The sequence below is a fragment of the Amphibalanus amphitrite genome, unplaced genomic scaffold (genome assembly GCF_019059575.1).
Source record: "Amphibalanus amphitrite isolate SeventyFive unplaced genomic scaffold, NRLGWU_Aamphi_draft 000412F_arrow, whole genome shotgun sequence".
Classification (NCBI taxonomy): domain Eukaryota; kingdom Metazoa; phylum Arthropoda; class Thecostraca; order Balanomorpha; family Balanidae; genus Amphibalanus; species Amphibalanus amphitrite.
This window is the reverse complement of record NW_024881906.1, coordinates 431,062-453,327: the sequence shown is the minus strand read 5'-3', so window position 1 is coordinate 453,327 and position 22,266 is coordinate 431,062. Positions and strand designations below refer to the sequence as shown.

The 22,266-nt window shown below is 52.9% G+C and overlaps 2 protein-coding genes across 3 annotated transcripts in view; one reads left to right on the top strand and one right to left on the bottom strand.

The window, feature by feature from the left end:
- Positions 1–7,987, bottom strand: part of LOC122390838 (cytoplasmic FMR1-interacting protein-like) — a 33,885-nt gene extending 25,898 nt beyond the window's left edge. Inside the window, exons 1-9 of one of the 2 annotated variants that reach the window (XM_043384166.1) lie at positions 7,882–7,987; positions 4,957–5,176; positions 4,466–4,645; positions 3,720–3,901; positions 3,271–3,457; positions 2,896–3,039; positions 2,507–2,710; positions 1,954–2,148; positions 901–1,115 (exon numbers count right to left, since the gene is read on the bottom strand). In XM_043384166.1, the coding sequence (XP_043240101.1) occupies positions 901–1,115; positions 1,954–2,148; positions 2,507–2,710; positions 2,896–3,039; positions 3,271–3,457; positions 3,720–3,901; positions 4,466–4,645; positions 4,957–5,166 (1,517 nt within the window). In that variant the 5' untranslated portion in view covers positions 5,167–5,176; positions 7,882–7,987. The remainder of the gene's footprint in view (positions 1–900; positions 1,116–1,953; positions 2,149–2,506; positions 2,711–2,895; positions 3,040–3,270; positions 3,458–3,719; positions 3,902–4,465; positions 4,646–4,956; positions 5,177–7,881) is intronic. The other variant, XM_043384168.1, reaches the window with a different exon arrangement.
- A 195-nt stretch (positions 7,988–8,182) lies between these two features.
- Positions 8,183–22,266, top strand: part of LOC122390837 (diacylglycerol lipase-alpha-like) — a 48,865-nt gene continuing 34,781 nt past the window's right edge. Inside the window, exons 1-2 of the mRNA XM_043384165.1 lie at positions 8,183–8,307; positions 8,633–8,845. Coding sequence (XP_043240100.1) covers positions 8,649–8,845 — 197 coding nt within the window. The 5' untranslated portion in view covers positions 8,183–8,307; positions 8,633–8,648. The remainder of the gene's footprint in view (positions 8,308–8,632; positions 8,846–22,266) is intronic.

Genomic DNA, 22,266 nt, shown 5'->3' with positions numbered 1-22,266 from the left:
GAAAGGAAACTAAGTCCAAGCACCACATTGAACAGCACCACACAGCACCACACAAAAACCTTGGTGTGGTCATGGACCCCGAGCTCACCTGGGAAGCGCACATCAACACCATCATCAACCGCTGCTTCGGCATTCTTATCGGTCTCATGCACATCAGACACATTGTTCCACATTCTATTTTACCTCGGCTTGTCGACTCTCTCGTTTTGTCCCATGTGCGGTACTGTGCTCCTGTATACGGTAGCGCCAATCGCACGACCACAGCCAGATTACAGAAAGTTTTTAACTTCTCAGCCAGAGTTATCTCCGGGCGGCGAAAATTTGATCATGTTTCTGATGTGCTGGACGAACTTGCATGGCTGCGTGTACCCGAGTTTTTAGCGCATGTGGACATGTCACTGATGCATGGCATTCTTAAGTCGGGGAAGCCTGATGTACTGCGTTCTTATATGTCCTATAACCATGAGCTCGTGTGTCGAGACACCAGACAGTCGCACCTTTTAGCCGTATGTCGTGCGAAAAACAACCATGGCAAACGTCGATTTGTGCACCGAGCCGCCTCCCTGTACAATCGAATGGCGCTGCAAAACGGCTTGGCTGGTCTGAGTGTAGCAACGTTTAAGGCCAAGATGAAGGACTTACTGCGCCAGAGTAACGCAGTCGGGTAGGTCTATGCCGTGATAGTGTACTTTGTCACTGCTATGCCGTCATTGTACCTCTCATTTATCTGGTGTGTGTATGTGTGTTTTTTTTCATACCTATGCATATTGTCATGACGATGATCGGAGAATAGCCCTATTTTAGCGGAACGATCTGATGAAGTGCAATAAATAAATAAATAAACATTGAGAGGCACCAGCAGAGATGAGCTACGCCCACTCCTGAACTTAGCCCACTCACGTGCGGACGTGGTCCTTTTTGTTTTTGATGACCTTCCTGAGCGGCTCTCGCAGAGTGAGCTGGATGAAGTCCTGCAGCTCGGCGTAGATGTTGCGTCGGATGCCGTCGCTGAAGGCCGTCTCCATCTTGGCCATCAGCACCTGCAGGCCCTTGATCATGGCGATCACCTCGATCAGCGCGAACTTCTCGTCATCCGTGTAGTTATAGCGCGTCGCCTGGTGGGCGAACAGATGGAGAGCATCAGCAACGCGACAGAACGGATAGTACGGAGAAAATAAGTACAGTTACATCTACCCGATACCCTGGTGAATGGGGAAGTTACAGTTCATGTGCGACCTTTTTCCAAGTTGTCGTATTTTTTCAGACTGCGTCCAGCTCAATATTCTGCAAGATTGGCATGCGGCTGGCCAAATGCAATGTCTTTACCCCTACGCTTAATGGATTTTTTCGGTCCTCCATTGCAGATAATTGTCACTTCTAATTCTGGATCTCCGGCCTCCTCTCTCTCTCATCATCCGTCTCCGTCCACGCTCCAGTGGCAAGTCCCTCCCCTTTCCTCACCCGTTCATATTCCTCAGCCTCAGTGGGACACTCCTTGTTCTGGTATTAGTCCCCCCCTCCCCTCCTCACACGTTCATATTCCTCAGCCTCAGTGGGACACTCCTTGTTCTGGTATTAGTCCCCCCCCCCCTCCCCTCCTCACCCGTTCGTATTCCTCGGCCTCTGTGGGACACTCCTTGTTCTGGTATTAGTCCCCCCCCCTCCCCTCCTCACCCGTTCGTATTCCTCGGCCTCTGTGGGACACTCCTGATCTATTGTCAGGTCCCGTCCCCTCCTCACCCGTTCGTATTCCTCGGCCTCTGTGGGACATGACTCCTTGTTCTGGTATTAGTCCCCCCCCTCCCCCTCACCCGTTCGTATTCCTCGGCCTCTGTGGGGCACTCCTTGTTCTACTGTCGGGTCCCTGCCCCCCCCCCCCTCCTCACCCGTTCGTACTCCTCGGCCTCTGTGGGACACTCCCTGTTCTAGTATTAGTCCCCCTCCCCTCCTCACCCGTTCGTACTCCTCGGCCTCTGTGGGACACTCCTTGTTCTGGTGGTGGTCGGTGGGGTGGAGGAGTTTCCACGAGTACAGCTCGGTTACCACTGAAGTCCACTCGGAGAGTAGCTGCAGACCCCGCAGCGCAAGGTCGCAGATGGCCCGGTTCTCGGCGTCCGTGCGCGGAGAGTCCTTGTACGTGGTCGTCACCTGGCGAGGAGGCGTAGGCGTCATAGGTAACACACATAGCAATTAGCACAATGAGACTGAATTGGCGTAAATGACAAACATAACATTCCAGCGGCAAACCTAAGCTATCTGGCACCAACAGACTAGGCGTAAAGAATTCACAAATCCACGATCACAAAATATGATAATAAAATCGGCCAAGATACTAAAATGGGTTCAGTCCAGCAGGTCGAAAAAACCATGCCTCCCGCGCACTTTGTCTGAAGCTCACACAACCACTCGCAGTATTGTCGACATGCCATTTATGACGTAGCCCCTTCTGGGCCTGCCAAGCGGTGGGCGGGCGGTCCTGACACCCTCACGCCATCCGTCTCCTCACCTCGTTACTGTAGCGGGCTAACTCGGAGATGTACTTGAGGTGGTCGTCGCGGATCTGCTGCAGGCTGCTCAGCAGGTCCGACTGCGGGTGCGTCTGGTTCGTGTTGGCCAGCGGCCACTTGGCCGGGTCGAAGTTCTTGCTGCGTCGGACAAAGTTGAAGGGCGCGATCTGCATGTCGCCGAACAGCGGCACCACCTCCAGACCCTGTCGACGGGGGCGTCACGCGTTAGAGCCAGATTGACGTGGCATAGACACTCAGCCTAGAAACTGAAACACATGACTTTCGGGACGCTATAAATCAACCGAGATTACGACAAGTCCGTCCCTGTAACGGTACCCATCGTTGCAACCACCCACCCAATAACGAGCAATGCCGTCAGTTGACCTGCCTTAAATATTTTGTCGATCTTGCTGATGCAGATGCGTTTCTTCTGGTCGAGTTTGTTGATGTTGCACTGCTCGCTGTCCATCAGGAACAGGCCAAAGCCCATCACCTTGACCAGCATGTGCTTCTCCTGCGGCGTCAGGTACATCTGCCGGAGAGATGAGGGAGGTCAGGTCGGCTGAAAGAGTCGATCAAGAAATGGTCTTGCTCGCTTCATCACAATTTTCTGTTTTGTTATATAAACTCTGAGATTATAGGAAAATTCGAATATAGATACTACCTGGAAATCCTGCAAAGCAAACAAATCGAAATTTACAGTGGGTGTTCCAAAACTACCATCCATATTCGCGCTTTGCTCCACACACGATCTGGACGATACCTTGGTCTCGAACATGTGTACGCAGATGTTGACCACGTCTGCCAGCAGCTCCTCGTAGTTGATGATCTTCTCCAGGTTCTCCTTGACCGTGTCGCGGATTTTGTTCTGCGTGGCCAGGAACATGGAGAGGTTCTGCGACTCTTGCAGCGTCTGAGAGTCGGCCATCACCTTCAGGAACTGAGCCGCCCTGCGGAACGCACACGGTCGAGCCGGGTTACCAACAAAAAGTCGCTGAGGGTAGTGCGAGACATCGCCGCTCTTATAAAAATATCAACATTTATTGCGATGAGTGGTAATGTGACGTGAAAACCACTACGACGCTTCCCAGTTTTATGTGTCTGAATATTCATGACATACAAAACCCCCACTGCTCTAGTAATAGGCTTGTGTTTAAATGAAAGAATACATTATTTTCACACCGTTTCGAGCCGTCACCAGAGTCGTCTCACCTTCGGTAGGTCGAGTAGTCATTTTTGACGCTCGACTTCATGTTCTTTAGCTCATCGAGCACGGCGAACATGTTGATGAACTTGCCGAGAGTAAGCAGGTAGGCCTCGGAGACGAAGTCCTTGCGCTTCTCCTGGTGGCAGAGCCGCTTCACCTCGGCCGAGAAGCGGTCGATGGCCTTCCGCTGCGGGGTGGGGTAAAGTTAGCGGAGTCAGTGTGTGTGTATGGGGGAAAGCGGCAACAGACGATATCCGTGGCGATGGATTATGGAAGACGGTCAGGTCAGAGACACACGAGACCTGAGGACGCACAATGACAGCTCTAATTGAGTGATGTACAGTTAGCAAGCACGGAGCACTGAATTTGCCGAAGCCACTATCAAACCAGACTGATATGCTTCGTGCCGCGGCCTAAATATGTGCAATGTTCTAAGCGCTGTCTTCCAAATTTTGGTAGCGCACGTCCCGTATTACCGGCGGAAAGAATACGTTTTGGTGATACTACCCCGCGTCATCAATCCAGGCTCAAGACGATCCGGGGACTGCATATGCAATGCATATTGCAAACGTAATGTAAGACATTCGACACACCATGACGCTAAGTGCATCATATTAGAGCGCTAGAGCGTCTCGCTGGAACATTAGCGACCTCCAAGCTTGCAAGCATCGAGTGTAAAAAAGTAAACAATAATCAGTCCTCTGCCATCAGCACCATTTTAACACGTGCTCGGACTGCAGTTCCGACGTACCTGGAAGTACATGAAGTTGAGCAGTTTGTCCACCTCTGGTCCGAGCACGTCCACCGTCTTCTGGTAGATTTTCACCCGGTTCGGCTGCTCGTTCGACTTGGGCTGCGGGATGGCGCGCGAGCAGCACCGCCACGTGTACAGCATCACGGCGTGCTGGTGGCCCTCCTCCAGCAGCTCGTTCTGCGGGCGGCACGGTCACAGGGCGTGATGAAGGGCCGGGTGGAGGGAACGCTCAGGTGGTAATTGTTGCGAGACAATGACTTATCAGCTTGGTGAAGGGCGGTAAATATACAGCAACAGGACTGTTTGAGAGGACGTCCTACAGCGACTGGGAAAAATAGCACATTCTTGGAGGTCATGAATAACCATTCCTAGTATCATTGCTGCTGTAGCTGTTGCAGAAAGTCATGCGTAATACCATTCACTCAGAGCAATGCCACTTGCAGTGCTGGACCCCATCAGTGCCACCCCTCACTCCCCAGCCTGCTCACCAGATTCGCGTGCACAGTAGCCTCCTCGATGTACTTGGCCATGCCGCTGACGAAGGCGGTGCGGTCCTCGAAGTTGGTGTCAAAATTGGCATGGTAGGCGACCGAGCAGGCCTGCGCCTCGATGCAGGGCTGCTGGTCGGGCAGCGAGAGTTCTTCGAGCACCTCCACGTTGGAGAGAGCATCCTCGAGCGTCACCTTGTCGGACGCCATGACGGTCGCCCTACAGGCAGCGATAGATCGGGGGTTAGATGCGCAGACAGGAGAGTCATGGGGTACCACATGTTTATGGCGTATTATCTATCATGTTGTGTATTTATCGATTATGCTTATTGTACCTTAATGCTTTGGTTGGTCTAGTTAGGTCAGCAAAGGTTTAAATGGAAATTTCTGGAATGCTACCATCTGTCCTGGCATTTGTGTGACAGTGACTGTCAAGTGTCAGTTATTGGTGTGTGGTTAGGATTCTTCGTCATGTACGGATAAAAAATATTTTGAGGGTTTGTGAGCGACCACATCAGTTTTAATATTTCTGAGCATACAACTTAGAGTATGGTGTTTAAGGCATACTTAACCCTGTCATTTGTTGAGATATATATGGTGGCAGTTGGTGGTGTGCCATTAGGCCGATTCTTTACATGACATTTTTAACATTGTTTTTTGCATATTCTAACCATATGGCTATTTTTGACTATTTCTGCGCATGCTATTTGAAATTGTATTTTTTTTTTTAGAAAAAGACAGGCATGCTTCACCAAAAACCCTAGAATAAAATGTGGCAAAATCACTTTAGCTTTCCATACCATCTCAGGTTTTTTTGTCATAATGTATGTGAACTGTGATATAATCTTCCAGCAAGGTTTGGGTTATAGGTAGGTTTAGGTCCCTCACTTACTGTGAGGTGTTAGGTAGGTGCTAAGTAGCTATGAAATAGGTGTTACACAGGTTTAGAATTAGTTTAATTATGGATACAGGGATGCGGAGCCGGAGCCGGAGCCGGAGCCGGAGCCGCCGGAGCCGGCATATTTTACCCGGAGCCGGAGCCGGAGCCGGAGCCGTGAAACAATATAGCCCGGAGCCGGAGCTGGAGCCGGAGCCGTCAAAAAAGGGGGCGACTCCGGCTCCTTTTCTTAAGAGGAAACAATTATTTACCTAGTTCGGTTTGACAGTACAAGACGTAAAACAATGTGGTATTCAAAATAACCTTGTTATACAAATACAGAAGCAACGTGTACCAATCCCATCGCCTGTTTTCTTCCACCCGTATTTAATTGATCGCATAGGGGATGTACTGAGTAGAAGCCGGAGCCGGAGCCGCCGGAGCCGGAGCCGCCGGACTCCGGAGCCGGATCATTTTACTCGGAGCCGGAGCCGGAGCCGGAGCCGCCATGGCATTTCAACCGGAGCCGGAGCCGGAGCCGGAGCCGATTTTTTTCTCCGAAGCCGGAGCCGGAGCCGGAGCCGTCTGAAATTTCCACGGCTCCGCATCCCTGGACTTTTATCTAAAAAGTGTCACTTATGTTAGATCTGCACCAAGTGGCACACCAAGTATTTTAAACATGCTTTTGGGAAAACATAGCATATCTAATCCAAACTAACCTAACCATACCTGAACTAACTTGACACCTCATGGCCAAACTAAGTATGGCAACAGGGTCGACAAGATGCACTAGCTGGGGCGGCACATCTGCACCAGCCAGTGCCAACCAGGCTAGAAATCCACATTGGTTGGCCCACATCAAACAAGACCATTTTCACAAAGGTGAAAATAGCTACAAATGCAAGGTGCATGCATAACAATTCTAGCATTATTATATGATCAGAAATCACCAAGTAACCATACAAAATCACCACAAACACTAAACTTGCCAAATAATCCAGCAAAAAGGTAAAATTTCAAGCTAGTTGTATGGAAACAAGTTATCAAGAACAGAATAAAACATTTCAGTGATAAAACTGATGTCACAGGGCACAGGCTCGAGCAAAGCATGAAGGATTCAACAAGCCTTTTTATGAATAAAACAAAACAAATGTTAATCGGACCTAACCCAACCTAACTAAAGGTAACCTAACAAACCCTGTCAAACAAGCTAACCTTCAGCGCTGTCACAGCAACTAATAATGCCATCAAATTGATCAGCTAAATACCTTTACTCACATTGCTTTTTAATTCAAAGCTGATATAATGGAAGCATAAACAGCTTGAGAGAAAGAAGTGGTGCCTGGGCCTGGGGTAGAGCTTGACATGTAGTAGATTTGTGCCAAAAATATTGTAAGTAATGATGGTTTCTGGGGCTCCACAAATTAAAAAGAGAGCACTCTTTTATTATATGGCCTCATTTCAATTTGCAAACCAATGTAGAATTGCAAAATAGAATTGCAAAAAATGTAGGATTGGTGGGCTGATTAGATGACATGTAACTAGACCATGAAGTTTTGCTAATGTAAGCTTCCACTTGTGAAGCAGCAATTAAGCAACAAATGTCAGCTCTTCCCTGGCCAGTCCAAGTGTCTCCTTTGCATTTTTTTTTGCCAACAGTGTTGCAACAGCACAAAGGTTCAGCACAGTACCACCAATGACCAATGGCCCACATCACTCCATGCATTTTCCGTGCAGCATTGCGGAGACATGAACCGGCGGTCGCAGTGTCCCGTACACCACAGCAATCTTAATGTTGCTGATATTGCAAAGTTTGTTAATTTGCAGGCTCCTGGTATTTATTTTATAGGGTAATCAGGATGAGGAAGGGAATATCGCATATGAAATAAATTAACCGCATAAAGCAAAAATTTCAAAATAGCACTCAATGTGGCGCAGCCGCAAAGAAGTAGAACGTCGCGTATACCATTACTCAATGTCCTAAAACAAGCGAAGGGAACAACATTGTTATGTCGCAAGAGACACTTGGGAGAAAAATGTTCCCTCACCTCGCAAAATTAATATACCCCGCGTATGGGCGGCTCCCGGACCAAAGCTTGCCGATGGACGTTGTTACTTGTTATTTCACATTCATGATAAAATAAACAACCGGCCCTGGGTGTTTAGGAGACACCTGGTGGTATAAAGGTTAAGACATATTATTTGCTATTTTATTGCAATCTTTCTGGTAAGTTTTTGTCATTATTACTCAAATAAATAATTAAGAAGTTATTTATATCAGAAATTTAGAAATATTGTAACCTAACAAGCAAACTTTTTACCTTTACTCAACTGCTGCCAACAGGTGTCACTAGTGTCATTGAATCGTTCTTTATTTTATTTTAGGACCGGCGAAGAGGCCGCGAGAGTCAAAGAACGAAGTTTTATGTGTTTACTTTTCTCGGAATCTTGCCTTATGCAGCCTCGATTATATCGTGAGTCGACAATGGGTTGTAGGAGTTAATCGCTTACTGTGAGTTTGCTCATTAGGTAACGGAAGAGATGGCATTTATGACTCCCGACCACAAGCATGCGTTTTTGGCGGCCTCATATGTCACCCTCGTGGTCAGTGGTCACTATGCGATAGCGATCATTTTACGTGCCGTTTGCCGGTTTCACTGTTGTTGAAAAAATGAGCAGCCCACTCACCACACAAACTCAATTAATTTCCGTTCTTGGGTAGACTCCGCGCGACCCTCATGGCAAACATCCATCTGGCGTCGTGGTTCCTTATCAGTGCTTCTCATCCTCTGACGCTAGGTGTCTCTGAGGTCTTATGACCGGCTCCGGTGCGGGTCCATCGATCGCGTCGCGCCGGCCGGGTCGCGGCGCCGGCGGCGGCCGTCGGCAGTGGCTCGGTGGCCAGCGAGGCGGCCCGATGCCTGGCCTGGTGGCGTTCCGGCGCCGCTGGAGTATCGGCAGTGATGACCTGGCCGTGCCCGGCGCCTTCTTCTTTCTGCTGCACGCCATCTGGTGAGTACCGTGCTGGGAGGGCAGCAGGGCCGGCAGTGGTCCTCCCGGGGACCTGGAGCGGGCTCGAGACGGTCCAACGTCCCCTGATGTGTCCGTCTGACCTGTGCCGACCTAAAGCTTGTAGGTAAAATACCTATGTATGTCCCTTCTGGAACGGGACATTTCAACGGTGGTCGTATCTGTCTGCTGCTGGTCTTTTGTCTACTGACTTGTTGTTTCTCAAAGTGTATCTTTGTCAAGATAGCATATTATCACCGTTCACCGCTACTCACGGACGCTACCCGCCTCCGTTTATCCCGGCACCGCACGACTCGATCGGAGCGAAGCATTCGATCGATCGCATCTTCCGCAGATCATGAACCTTACAGCTTATACGAGTCCACGTGAACCGACATCTGAGCCCGGCCTTTACAAAATCCTGTCGCTCAGTTTATCTCAAGTTTTACGAGCTGCACTCCTACCATCCTGTCGGATCATAAACGGCCCTTTACGGGGGTGCCCGCGCCGCTCCCGTCCATTCCGGGCCTGCTGCGTTCCGGACCTGACGTTTCACGCCTATACGGCACCGGTGGATTGGTTTACGGGGGCAGTGCTGCCAGCTGTAGCGGTGAGGTCGCAGGGTACGACAGTTCTCACGGTGTCAGGATCGGCAATCAGCATGCCCAGATAAGGACGTTCTCCTACGGAAATGCAAGCGTGCGGCATCCTTGTTCGATAGCGCGTTAAAGTTAGTTGTTCACCAAAGAAAAATAGAAACATACTAGGCTGTCCCAGTGTCTGTTGCGGTGCAATGGGACTCATGTCTCGTAAGACATGAGAGGCGCTACTGCCAGCTGTGAGGGAAGTGTTCGATAAGAGGTGGAGTAGGCTGGGTACGAAGTCCTTATCTGCATCGTAAATGATGCATCATCACTCCGTCATCACGTGTTCGCTGAAACGGATGAAATGACTGGCAATGAGCTTCATCATGCAACATCTTTACGCATCTGTCGTCCAACCATTCACCGAATCATATCGTATGGTGGAATAATATTTGCAGCTTATGCTAGCTACACGTCCATTATCATTATCTCATATCGACATCGTGGAGCATCAAGACTCTAGATTCGAGAGGATAAAGCGAGCACGCCCCTCAATACCTCACCTCATCTGACCGTATCTCAGCTCAAGCTGTATATGACTTAGGTCTAAGGGTGTCTTGTTCATTTTTTACAGAACACTTCCGTCGTTCGTCTCTCTCCTCCCTCCTTTCCTCTGCCAAGTCCTATCGCAATGTCGCTCACCTCCACCCAGTCACCTCCTCCTCTGTACCTATAAGAGTTTCCCCACTCCGTCCTGCAGCGTCCGCTCACAGCTACCCGGTCTCCCTCAGCTGCCAACGTCCTGCGTCCATCGGCCTCCTCTCCACGTGACGTAACGGAGGTCACCCGTCTGCGTGGCGGTGCACTGCTGCTCCGCTGCGGCTCGGTGCGGAACGCGGCGCACCTGCCCCGTCCTGGGAGCACCGCTGCGGGGAGGGGGGGGGGGGTTGGTACACCTTCAGGCTGCCGCTTGCCGCGGAGAGGGGTGGGTTGGGGTAGCTACCGCTCGTTCGGGGACGGGGGAGGCAGTACACCCTCAGGCTGCCGCCTGCCGCGGGGAGGGGCGGTTCAGTTACCGCTCGCCTCAGGGAGTGGGGGGGCGGGGCAGCTACCGCTCGCCTCAGGAAGGGGGGGGGGGGGGGCGGGGCAGCTACCGCTCCGCCTCAGGGAGGGGAGGGGGCGGGGCAGCTACTGCTCTGCTTCCCCGGAGAGCGGTACAGCGCCGCACTGATACGGTATCGCGCCGCGGACATTAGGCTCCACTCGTAAGCGCCGTTGACCAGCCGGCGCCGCCGGGCTGCCGCTGAATCCCACCGCAAACATGACGTCCGCCGTGTGTGGCCGTATCATACAGCTCCCATGGCGCTGATACATACATTCGGTAGAAGCATGAGCTGACGTGGATATCCGACATGAATGCCGGTTATAGCAGACGTTTGATTCAGATGCTCTTTATGTTATATCGCTGCTCGGTGCCCATGCTTCAAAAACAAAATATACGTGGTTAAAAAGAGCGCAGAATGCACAGTAATCTTCAGTGCTTGTGTAATGTTTCCGTCCTCCCTGGTGTTCCCAAAGTGCCAGCTCGTAGAGACCGGAAGGTTGGTTGCTCGTAAACCGGAAGTGGACACGGTTTGGTCAGGTCAGGTTATGATGCCCAATGGTATCTGGGAGCCCTCGTTGGCCGGTGTGATGTCCAAGGTAGCTAGCTCATGTCGGACGGGATCGCTGCCCAAGGCAGGTCGTGAGAGGACAGGGCGGTATTCCCGTCTCGAACAGCTCGGATCGGGCGCTATCCCTATCTCGAACAGCCCGAGTGGATCCCACCGACCGCCGCCAGGTCAGCCGGCAGTCCCCGGTAAACAGTGTCAGATACCGGCAGGTAACGGCAGTCCCCCGGTAAACAGTGTCAGATACCGGCAGGTAACGGCAGACAAGCCGGTAAACACACGCTGGTTTACGGCCCCGGCGGCACTGCTGAGAGAGGCCACGTGCGCGGTGGAGCCGGCCGGCGGCGGTGGCACCGTCTTACGGGGTGCCGCAGACTGATAAACGTCATCTGTGGCGTCATAGACGTCATCACTGTGGCATCTATTTAGTGGCGTGGCTTATAGCTTGTGCTGGCACTGGCTTATTAAAGGGAAGTGGAGCTTTTGTGCTGCACACTGGCGCTGGGTCTTTTTTATCAAGGGGCGAAATGTAAGAATTAAGGATAGCCATTTCCTCGTTTCATTTCCTTCCGGATTGGTCTCGGACGTCCGATTGTGAATTAAGCTGACGCCTGTGATCCCATGTGTGTGATTCATCTGCCTCGCCCATCTAATATCAGCGGAAATGGTTACGTTCGGGCCCTTTGTGGGCGTGATACTTTGCATCGAAGATTTATAGCTGCTTCGTAAACTCCTTTATGAAATTGAATGCCCCATATATTGCAAAAGTCTTTTATGAACGCCTGAGCGTTAACTCGGGATTAGTCACCTCGAGTCAAACGCTGCCGATTTAAAACGAACCCCAGACGATGGTAGCGAGCTCCACATCGGCGATCGTTTACCATCCCTTCCCTAGACCGTGTCTGGGGAATAACCTGCAATAAATGACCGGCTTTATTCGAGGGTGTCTCGTCCCTCGCCCTCTCCGCTCCCCGAGTGGTGTGTTCCGGGGCGCTAACTCAATGGCCCAAGCCGCGCCTCGGTAATACTGCCGTACTTAGTTGTGACACCCTCGTCCATCACAGACAGGGGCTCTCATCGCGTAACAGCCGGCGTCGTTTGTCAGAGCAGAGGCGCGGGCCGGTGACGCGCCACTGCTCTCCGCTGTCTCAGAAGCGCTCTTTGTGTCTCCCATAGCGTGTCATGTCTCTCCATTTCACCCTGAAACCGATGTGGCCGTCTTTCGTGCTATCCTCCAGGCTCTGACGGGCTTCGTATGAGTACGCCGAATATGATAAAATGTGCATCAACTTCAAGACTCATCTGTTCTGTTTTCGGAATTCGGATAGAACTTTTGTCTGCTTATGTGTAAAAACATCGGGGATTCGGGACGTAATTCAGACCTGGTTTTTGTTTCCCGTGTTCGATAACTTTCGGCACGAACTTATACGTTACAAAAAAGTTTGTAGATTGTTCAGCTTTTGTTTGTTGGTTTTACGAGGCACCGGACGATACTCGTCCTGTTTGTTATCTGCCTTAATTCCGCCACCATCGGTCGTATAAATAATTCGCGCGCGTGCCTATCTCGGCACTCCCCCGCACGTCGCCTCCGGGTCCGATGAGACAAAGCATCGTCTCAGTGTCGAGATTAGCCGGCGGGCGACGGCCGACGGGCGCCCGGCCAGGTCGAGACGAGCCCCGGCCAGCGGAAAATCGTTATGTTTGGAGCGGTAGCCGAGAGACGCGTGGTGGGGCGTGGCAGCGGCGCGGGCGCGCGCGGCCGCCGGCTCGAATTAGCGGTAAACGAGCGCCGGTACGGCGGACGTCACCGACGTGACGGCGGCGCGGTGCCGCCGGATCTGCTCTAGAACGATAGGACTGTACAGCTGGGCACAATAGGGCGGACAATACAGCTGGCCACTCAGCGGTGAACGCTGCTCCGGCCGGAACCAGCCCAGCGGGCCGCGAGTCAGAGCTTCCTGCACCTTCCGGCCGACCGGCGTCCCCACTTCCGAGGCTTCCGTCGCTGGCGAGCGATGACCGCTGCTGTGCTGCTCGAGGCACGGGGAGGGGAGGAGGATGACTGTGTGCCACCCGCAGTCCGTCGAATAACTGCCAGTCACCGCCAAACACCCCACTCAGCAGAGGCGAGAGCGCACCTCACGGATGCTCGCGCGCCAGTGCAGTGGAATGTCAAGGAGGTGGCTCACATAGTTCCCACGCAGTCTAAGGCTACCTGCACTACCTGAGATTTACCGACGACAAATAAGGCTTCCACACATCAAGCTAGTTTATCGACTGCGCCATTTACACAGCCATAGCCCAAGGGCATCTCTGCGCCGACAGTCTCGCTGTCACCGGGACGAGCCGCCCTCGGGGCGCCGCGTTTAGTGCGCGCTCGCTGGCACCGTCCGATGAGCGGCGCGCTGTCTCGGTTCGCCATCCATCAGTGTCGCCGGCCGGCTGCCAGCATGTCGCTCGCGTCTCGCGCTGTCCCGCAGGTGATCGCCGCCGCGACCGGCGCGGAGGCCCGTCGGCGGCCCAATTTGACCCCGGCCAACGCGCTCGTCCCGCTCGAACGGGCGGCTGACCGTGCCTGACGGCTCGACTGACCTGAAGTCTTCGTCAGAGTCGAGTCTGTCAGGAGAGATTGAACTGGGAGGCTCACGGGCGTGAGATGATTTCAGGAGACCGATTCTCCCGGCTGGCGAAATACCGCGGTGGGTGGGGTCAGATTTCTGCAACTCCTCCATGATCTGCTGGTGACGTAACTCGGTAGATAGTCGTCTGTAGTAGTGATGTCAATTACGGAAAATCGGAATACCGATACCAAACCAAATACCAACCAAAACCACTGGGAAAATACGGAAACCAAACCAACTTGGGAAACTGAGGGAAATACCAACTTTTTACCGATTTATTAGCCTCTTATACATTAGTGAAGGCTAATGATACCAACAAAATAAAATACCAAACACATTACGATTGAAATACCAAATACCAAGTTGGTATCGGTTTGGTATCGGTATACCAAAAAGTTGGTAGGTATCCGATTGACATCTCTAGTCTGGAGCCCGTCGGCTCTCTCGTCTCGACAGCACGCCGCAGGGCTCCCTCTCCGTTAGTAGGTACAGCTTGGAAGTCCTCTCCGACGGCTGTGCCCCGCTCCCCGCCCGGAACCTCTGACGTCATCAGCTCCCCTGGGCCAGAGGAGCTCCCGACCCTCCCCTCCCTTGGGCCGGCGCAGCCGCCGTTCCCTCCCTCAACCGTAACCTTGAGGGCGGCTCGGATGAACTCTACGGGGAGAGAACTGCCTCGTGTGTGCATGACTAGAAGGGCAAGTCATTGATGGTGACGGCTGAGACCTCCATGACGACGTAGGCGGGGTGCTCAGTGATCAGCTCGGCGGAGACTCATTGATGGGCCGACCTCCGACGGAGATTCATTGACGGACTCAGTGGGGTGTTCAATGACCGGCTGCGTGGAATGTTCATTGGGTGCCCGGCTGAGGTACCCCGATATTGGCTGGCGTTGTGCTCGCCGAGCATTGATACGTTCTACGTCATACGCAGGGACAAAGCCGATTATTTCTATTTCGAGGAGCACGTATGTAGTTAGATATCCCACAAAGCTTCTCCCATGTCGTCGACCGTGTTGCTTGTGCAAAGGTCAGCAATCGCAGCATTTTTACCTGGCGTGGTATGTCTGCCTACGATAAGCTCCACCTGTCACGCTTCACAGCTGGTAGTTGAAGCTGTTGAGATTCGCCACTCCACTACAGCGCTCGTGCTAACACCAACACTGATATCTGGCGCTTGTTGTCCTTGTCTGGCGGCGGTTTACAATCACAACACACCCAGAATTGGCCGGTGCGGGATGTTGAATTCACATAGAGTGACAGCTTGTGGCCACTACCCTGAAGTTCCGTATGGTGTAGCGCGTGTTCTGTGACCAGCCAGGATGTTCTACAGCATACCGTACTGTGATCTAATACCAATAGCCACGTCCTGTTTCCTGAAACGCTGCTGTATTCGAGGATGATAGCCGCGAATATCCCGGACAGGACGGGCACTGAGACGCGGCCGGCTGTGCTCACTGCTCTGATGAGTGTGCCGACCCTCGCTGGCCCCGGTCTGGCGGAGAACGGCCAAACGCCGCTGAGGAGCTGCTCTGCTCGTCGAGTCGATGATCAGTCGTAGGTATATTCCGATGTCACTGAAATCTGAATCCTTGTGAATCATCGTCCCGTGGCCGGCCGGTCTCACTTCGATACCAACAGAGTCGCACCGGGATAGAGTATACCCGCGCTGGGACCGAGTCTCGACGTTTGCGTTATTCGTTCCAAGAGGATGTTTGGCAAATAGTCGGGCTTTTGTAACTTGAGCAGTCCGCTTCAAACAGGGCTTGACAACCGGAATGTTTTCTTGCGCAGTTCCGTCTCACAGATCCCATTTCCAGGCTTGAACCGGTAACCTTTTTGGTCTTATTTTGGCAGCGGTCTGTCCGGAAAATGACGCAAAGGTCGAGCTGCGTCCAGTATTGACCTGTCGCCTCGGTCGGGAGTGGCTGAAATTCCCGGCTCGGAGTGCCGCCGCCGGTGCCCTGTGTGTGGTCAGACCCACATACGAGCCGGGCAGACCGTCTGCCAATAGACTCGGCTGCTCGGCGCCGTCCAATGCCGCCCGGATGAGAGGCTCTGTCACTACAGCCGGGCGGCTCCATTGGCAGCCCGAAGTGGGAGGGGAAGCCGCTGTCAGACTCAGCTCAGACAGCATGTTTTGGTTTCGAGGTGATTGAGGTCGATCGGCCCGGATTCGTGGCATTCCTGTGACGTCGCTGGAAATATTTTGAAAGATGCTCGAAATATGACAACAAATTGAAAGATAAACAGTCCTGGGAAGTTTGAGCTTAGCTTGTAACATTTCTTTGTTAGCTTTAGCCCAGAAAACGTAACATAAAGCTATTAAAATAGGCTGTTTAAGCCAAGAAAAACATCGATAGCGCTAGCTTCAAAAACATCGATCTCGTACATCGGGTAGATATTGAAAAGTTGGGACCAAAGCGCCGCAGAAAATTGTACGCTCCATAAGTGCACTGCCCTACCGTCTCATCGCTCCCTGTTGATCGCCGTGCTCATTACCTGTCGCGGCTCTCGCGTCCGCTCGTTGTGCGCCGATCGGTGGCCGGTTATGGCGGTGTTCCGGTGACCCATTGGGCGTCTCTCGTCACCTACTCCCCGCCCCATACACCATGGGGATTCGTCTGGCAGTGACGGTGCACGCGGCTGCTGCCAGCTCCACTATCCGGGTCGTATCGACCACCGCTCAGCCACAGCGTCGACAAGGACATACATGCTTATTGCCGCCCCCCCCCGCCCCCGCCCACATCCTTCAGTCGCTGGGGCGGTCAGGAGCTCACCGGGTGACAGTTCAGTCGTCAGTTGAGCGCAGCGTCCACTCAGCTCGGCGAGGTCTTCGATCGCGGCAGTCTGCACACTCAGCACTGTCGCCCAGTTCGCTTTTCCCTTGCGTAACAGCTCGCGGGGGCGGTCTCTCAGGACTGGGGGGAGGGGAGAGGAGGTGGTAATGCCGCCCGCGGCGCTAATATGACCGCTCGGTAATGGCATGGAAGGATGCCTGGGAATACGGCACGCCACGGCAGGCTGGGAGGCGGACACACACGGTAGTAGCGAGCGGATACCGAGCCGCGTCTGCGAGCTGTTCGATCGTGTTTGATACATGATAATAATCTATAACATTTACCCATGCTGTCGTGTACCGGAGAATGTCGACCGTGAACTGCCGAACTCTGAAGCCTGGTCTGTGGCGGATGCTGCAGTGACGACCGCTCGTTTTGCGGCGTTTCTGAGCAGCTGGGACCGCCACCGCAGCGGTGTTCCGTCTCCGTGGAGCTGCAGTTGCCGAGCAGTTGCTAACGAGCGTATGGCGTGCCGGGTCGGCAACGGGCGCAGAGAAGACCCACCTGACGCTGGGATGGAGAACAGCACTCACTACTGGTCTTCCTACCTGAGACCCGGGGAAGTTCAGGGAGAGTCCATGCGAGGCGAGGCGTGGTAAGCGAGAGCAGACCCGCCTGAATACAGGAGGTCTCACAGCACACCAATCTTAGGTCTGACAGAAACAATTGAAGCAGGCCCTCATGAGACAGAGGCGAGCACAGGAGGACTTTAGACAGGCCCACCCGACACCAGAGAGGAACGCAGGAATCCTGGGCACTCGGCGGCGCCGTTCCGGTAGATTGGGTGGTTCAGAGGAGCGCCAGCGCTCATTGGGCCGCCGCGCCGATCAGCGCCGTCCGTCTGTCTCGTCTTCCTTCCAATCGTCCTGATGCAGCTCCTAGAGCGAATGAATGGCACTCAGCTGGCTCTTTGGGAGGCAGGCTTGAGGGTCGTCCATGCTGGCTAGCCGAGATATGATGCGAGATGGGATGTCGAAAGGCACGCAGTGAAGGATGACCTCAAATAAATCACGAAATCTTTGGACTTCTATCGGTATATTTTACAGCCTGCGGTGTCCATAAATCCCCTTTTGATGGTATCGACTACCGGCTCCACAGCTTATGTCGGCGCTGTCACCATGCATCTCTGGAAATGTGACAAATTGTTGAAGGTCTAGCGCCGTCTCTATTATTCGTAGGCCGCCGAGCGGAGAGCAGATTTCATGGTTGAATGCCTGCTAGGGACGTAGTTGGTACACGTGCCGTCTCCCTGCTCATCGTGCCCATGATGACAGTATCACGTGTGAACCAATAGGATACGGATGAATAGATACTGTTATTATCAGAAGCAATGTTATCTGCAGTTGCGTCACACAGCTGATCGGGAGCCGACCGATGCCGGTCTCACTGGCGCCGCAGAGCCTGTCGACCCACCGAGCCCCAGGGAACGATGTCAATCTCGCCAGTCAATCTGGAGCTCAGAGCAATAGCGGCGGCCGATCCCAGTTCACTGGGCTGTGGCCGTGACGTCACAGAGGAATGACGTCACTGCTCGCATTGGCTCTCCATCAGGGACGTGAACTTATGGCTCTAAGCGTGTTTGGCTGTCTGAATATGTATTCATTAGTGACGGCACACCTGCAGGAGCTACAGACTCCTCCGTTGCCGACGCCAGGCGTTCAGCGGACGGGACCGTCCCCGGTCCAGTCGCCTCCCACCCGCTCCTGCCATCCTTTGTGTCCCTCCTGGCGGCTGCCGCCGCGGCGCCTCGCTGTCTATTGTCGCCTTGAATGACTGCCAGACTCTGCCAATGGGAACGTAACGCCCGGACAGCTCCAGAAATACGCCGCCGGCTATAAACATTTGACCTCGCCGCCTGCAGGAGCGCTGTATTCCGATTCGTTAACCGGGTACGCCTTGTAGTTGTGTGAGCCGGTGCTACTCTCTTTGTTGGCTTGGTTTTGCTGAGTTTATTATGGGCCGTTTCCGCTATCTTCTAAGACGAGCTGTAAATAACGAGCCTGCGGCGGAGCGGAGGGGCTCGGGAAGGGACGCCGGACGGGTTCCTCCACCACGGGGAAGCGGGACGAATCACTCACTCGCCGGGAGGGGAGAAGGCGCCGAACTGAGCAGTGCTCGCCTCGGTCTCCCCTCGAGGGCGCCCGGCTGCGACGGTCCGGGAGGGCGAGCGCCTCTTGGCGGCGCTTTGTGCCGCGATATTGATCGAACCGCCGCGATCGGACGGTGCTTGAATGGGTCACCACCGTACACGTGTTGATGACGACGGCTGGGCGGTGGCTCACCGGCCGCCGGATGCATTGCGTGGCGACATTCCGACCGGCTAGGAGTGTCCGAACTAGGGCTGACTGACGTGGACAGCAACGCTTATTTCCTGTCGGAGTGCGTCTGTTGTGTGTTCCACGCACGGCGTTTGGCGCTATAGCGTTATGTCATCGTGTTATATGGACGCAGCTTGATCCCGAGATTCGCCTGAAATGAAGCTGTTTATCCGTAACGCCGGAAAGGCTTTTTTTGTGCTAACTGCTAAGCCATTTTGTTTACGTACGAGCCTCTTACATCACCAGCGAACCGACTCATCATCCTGTTTACAAATATCCGAGATCGTGGCATATCACGTAATGCTGGCAGAGATGGCGCTCCATAAAATATGGCTGGGATTATATGGAGGATTACTGCGGATAAGCTGGTCCAAATCTGACGGAAAATGCGCGTTAGGCTGACTGTCGGGCCCGACTACGACATAGGCCAGTCATGCATTTCCGCTTTTGGTGCATGAGTCCATTGTGTGTACTCTGAGGGCGTTCCTTCTACTTACTTATCCTATGAATCGGCTGTTGCGTAGACTATGGCATTATCGCCTTTCCGGTAGTCCGTACTGGGACATTCTCACATGACTGGCTGTGCTGCTATCACTTGGACACGTCAGCTACCTACGCCGCTTTTGTCTGCAATGGATGAACAAACCGACCGGCGCGTCTGCCGACAGGATGCAGCGCCGAGACGGCTCCTTTCTGTTCGAGACGGTCTTCACCTTTCCGCCTTCCAGCAATTAGCCTGCGCTGCTCTCACTCGGTCTCTCTCTCTCTCTCTCTCTCTCTCTCTCTCTCTCTCTCTCTCTCTCTCTCTCTCTCTCTCTCTCTCTCTCTCTCCTCTCCCTCGCTGTCTTCTTCCAACCGGATACGCCAGCCCCAATCGCGCCCCATGACGTCACTGCACCTGTCCGTCGTCACGTCCTCGGCTCCTCTGTAATGAAGACTCCATTTAGTTCCTGCTTGTTGACGTCATCACTCGGCTGCCTTGTGAGTAGTGACGTCACGGCCCGTCTCCTGCTCTGGATGACGTCATTGCTGGCCTCCTTGGTACCGCTGCTCTGCTCACCTGTGGCTGTTTGCGGCGGCGCCTCTCTCTCTCTCTCTCTCTCTCTCTCTCTCTCTCTCTCTCTCTCTCTCTCTCTCTCTCTCTCTCTCTCTCTCTCTTTCTCTCTTCACTCTCTCTCTTTCTCTCTCTTTCTCTCCTTTCTCTCTCTCCCACCCTCCCTTTCTCTCTCTGCCCCTCCTCTTCTCTCTCTCTCTCTCTCTCTCTCTCTCTCCCTCTCTCTCTCTCTCTCTCTCTCTCTCTCTCTCCCTCCGCTCTGTCCTCGGCTCTGTCCTCGGCGGCAGGTGCTCCGGCCGGGCGGCGGCGGTAACGGCGGCGGCCCGGAACTCTCCACCGCCGACTGACGCCCGGTCGATGCCGGTTTGATGGCTCAGAGTCCCTCTGACAACCGTCCGAGCTGAGGGCTGCCGCGGCTCTGACGACCGCCCGAGGAGAGTTTCCGCAGCTCTGCCTTAGAGAGCTGCCGCAGCTCTGACAACCTTCCAGGGAGGGCTGCCGCACCTCGGTGCTGTGTTAGAGAGCTGCCTCAGTTTCCCTTAGAGAGCCGCCACAACTGGGCACTGTATAGGAGAGGCTACCTCAGTTTGTCTAAAAGAGCTGCCGCAGCGCTGTTTCAGGGAGTCGCTGCAGCTCTGTCTTAGGGAGCTGCAGCTCAGTTTAACCCGCGCGGGGCTGGGGGGGGTAAATTTTACCCCCCCTCGCGAATTTTTGCGATATCTCAAAAACGGCGGCGCGCAGCGCCGCCAAACTTTCAGTACCTTTTCTTACATCAATTTGACACGTTCCCTGAAAATTTGAGCGAAATCCGTCGGAAAATTTTTGAGAAATTGACGTTTTAGTGACGTCATGTTCGTCATTTTCGCCTCAAAAACGGCAAAAGTTCAAACGCCGCTAACATCTTCATTTTTAAAGGAATCAAGACGTAACAAAAAAGGTTATACGTAATTTTACTTTGTCTATCAAATGGCTATCTCGGTTATTTGAAAATTTTGGATTTTGACCTAAATTTTTTCAAAAAACTGACTTTTTTGGGAAAATCATTATAAAATCCAAAATTTTGAGTCTATCGAAAAAACCGGAATATATGTCAGAGAAGTGGTCTATGTGCACCTACATACCAAATTTTAGAAGAATCGGATCAAAAATGTGGGAGTTATTCAAAATTTTATGACGTCACGACACACAAATTTTTTGAAAAATGACTTTTTTGGAAGTTCTAGACCTCGTACGGAAACAAAAATAGCACCATTCGATTCGCCGTGAAAAACTGCATCAGATAGACACCTTTTTAGGCCTTAAAAACCAACTTCAAAATTTGACCTCACTTGACCTGACCTTGACCTGACCTCGACCTGAAATTCATCCAGAGGTGGTCCATATCACTTATTGAGTGTGCCTATTGAATTCTATGAGTAAAATGACCCATAAAACATGTGTCGCACATGCCCTTTTCTATATTTTGTTTTTTGGTGACCTGACCTGACCTGACCTGACCTTGACCTTGACCTCTGAATGATATTGTATGCAACGAATATTGTCTTGGTAGCCTAAGAACACGTTTTGGGCGATCAGTCTCAGTCCATGACTCCATTCTTCGGCAACTACGGTGCAAGGCCGATACTGTAGAAACTTGCAATTTGTACCCTTGACCTGACCTTGACCTTGACCTCAAACTTTAAATTAAGTACATGTTTTTAGTAGTTCGTGATGAGAGCTTTCGATTGGCGTTTGAGTTTTCCAAATCGGACCGTTAGTTCGGGAGATAACAGGGGGGGTAAAATTTACCCCCCCCCCAGCCCCGCGCGTTCGGCTGGAGACCCCAGCCCCGCGCGGGTTAACAGAGCTGTCAACTCGGCAATGTGCAAGAGAGCTGCCGCGGCGTGACTCTGTCTCGGAGAGCTGCCTCAGTAAGAGAGCTGACTCAGTTGGTCTAAGAGAGCTACCGCAGCTCCGTCTCAGAGACTCGCCGCATCGTTGTGCAAGAAAGCTGCCGCAGCGCTGTCGTAGAAAGTCGCTGAAGCTGGGTTCTGGTGTCTGGAGCCGGCTCTGTCTCAGGAAGATGCAGTTTTACTGTACTCTTCTTTCTATATCTCTCTTCCTCAGTTTACTCGCCTCTTTTTCCCCACTTCCTTCTTTTCTCTATTTTCTCTTTCTCATTCCTTTCTCTCTTTCTCCCTCCCTCGCTCCCTCCCCGCACTTTTCCTTCGATCTCCTCTCAGATACTACTTCCCTCCCAAACTCGTCTCCTTTGGACCGCTTGATTCCTCTGTCCCGTCACCCGTCAGTGCTGAGTTGTCGGTTCTGCAGACGGCCAGCGACTGCTATCATGTGTTCTGAG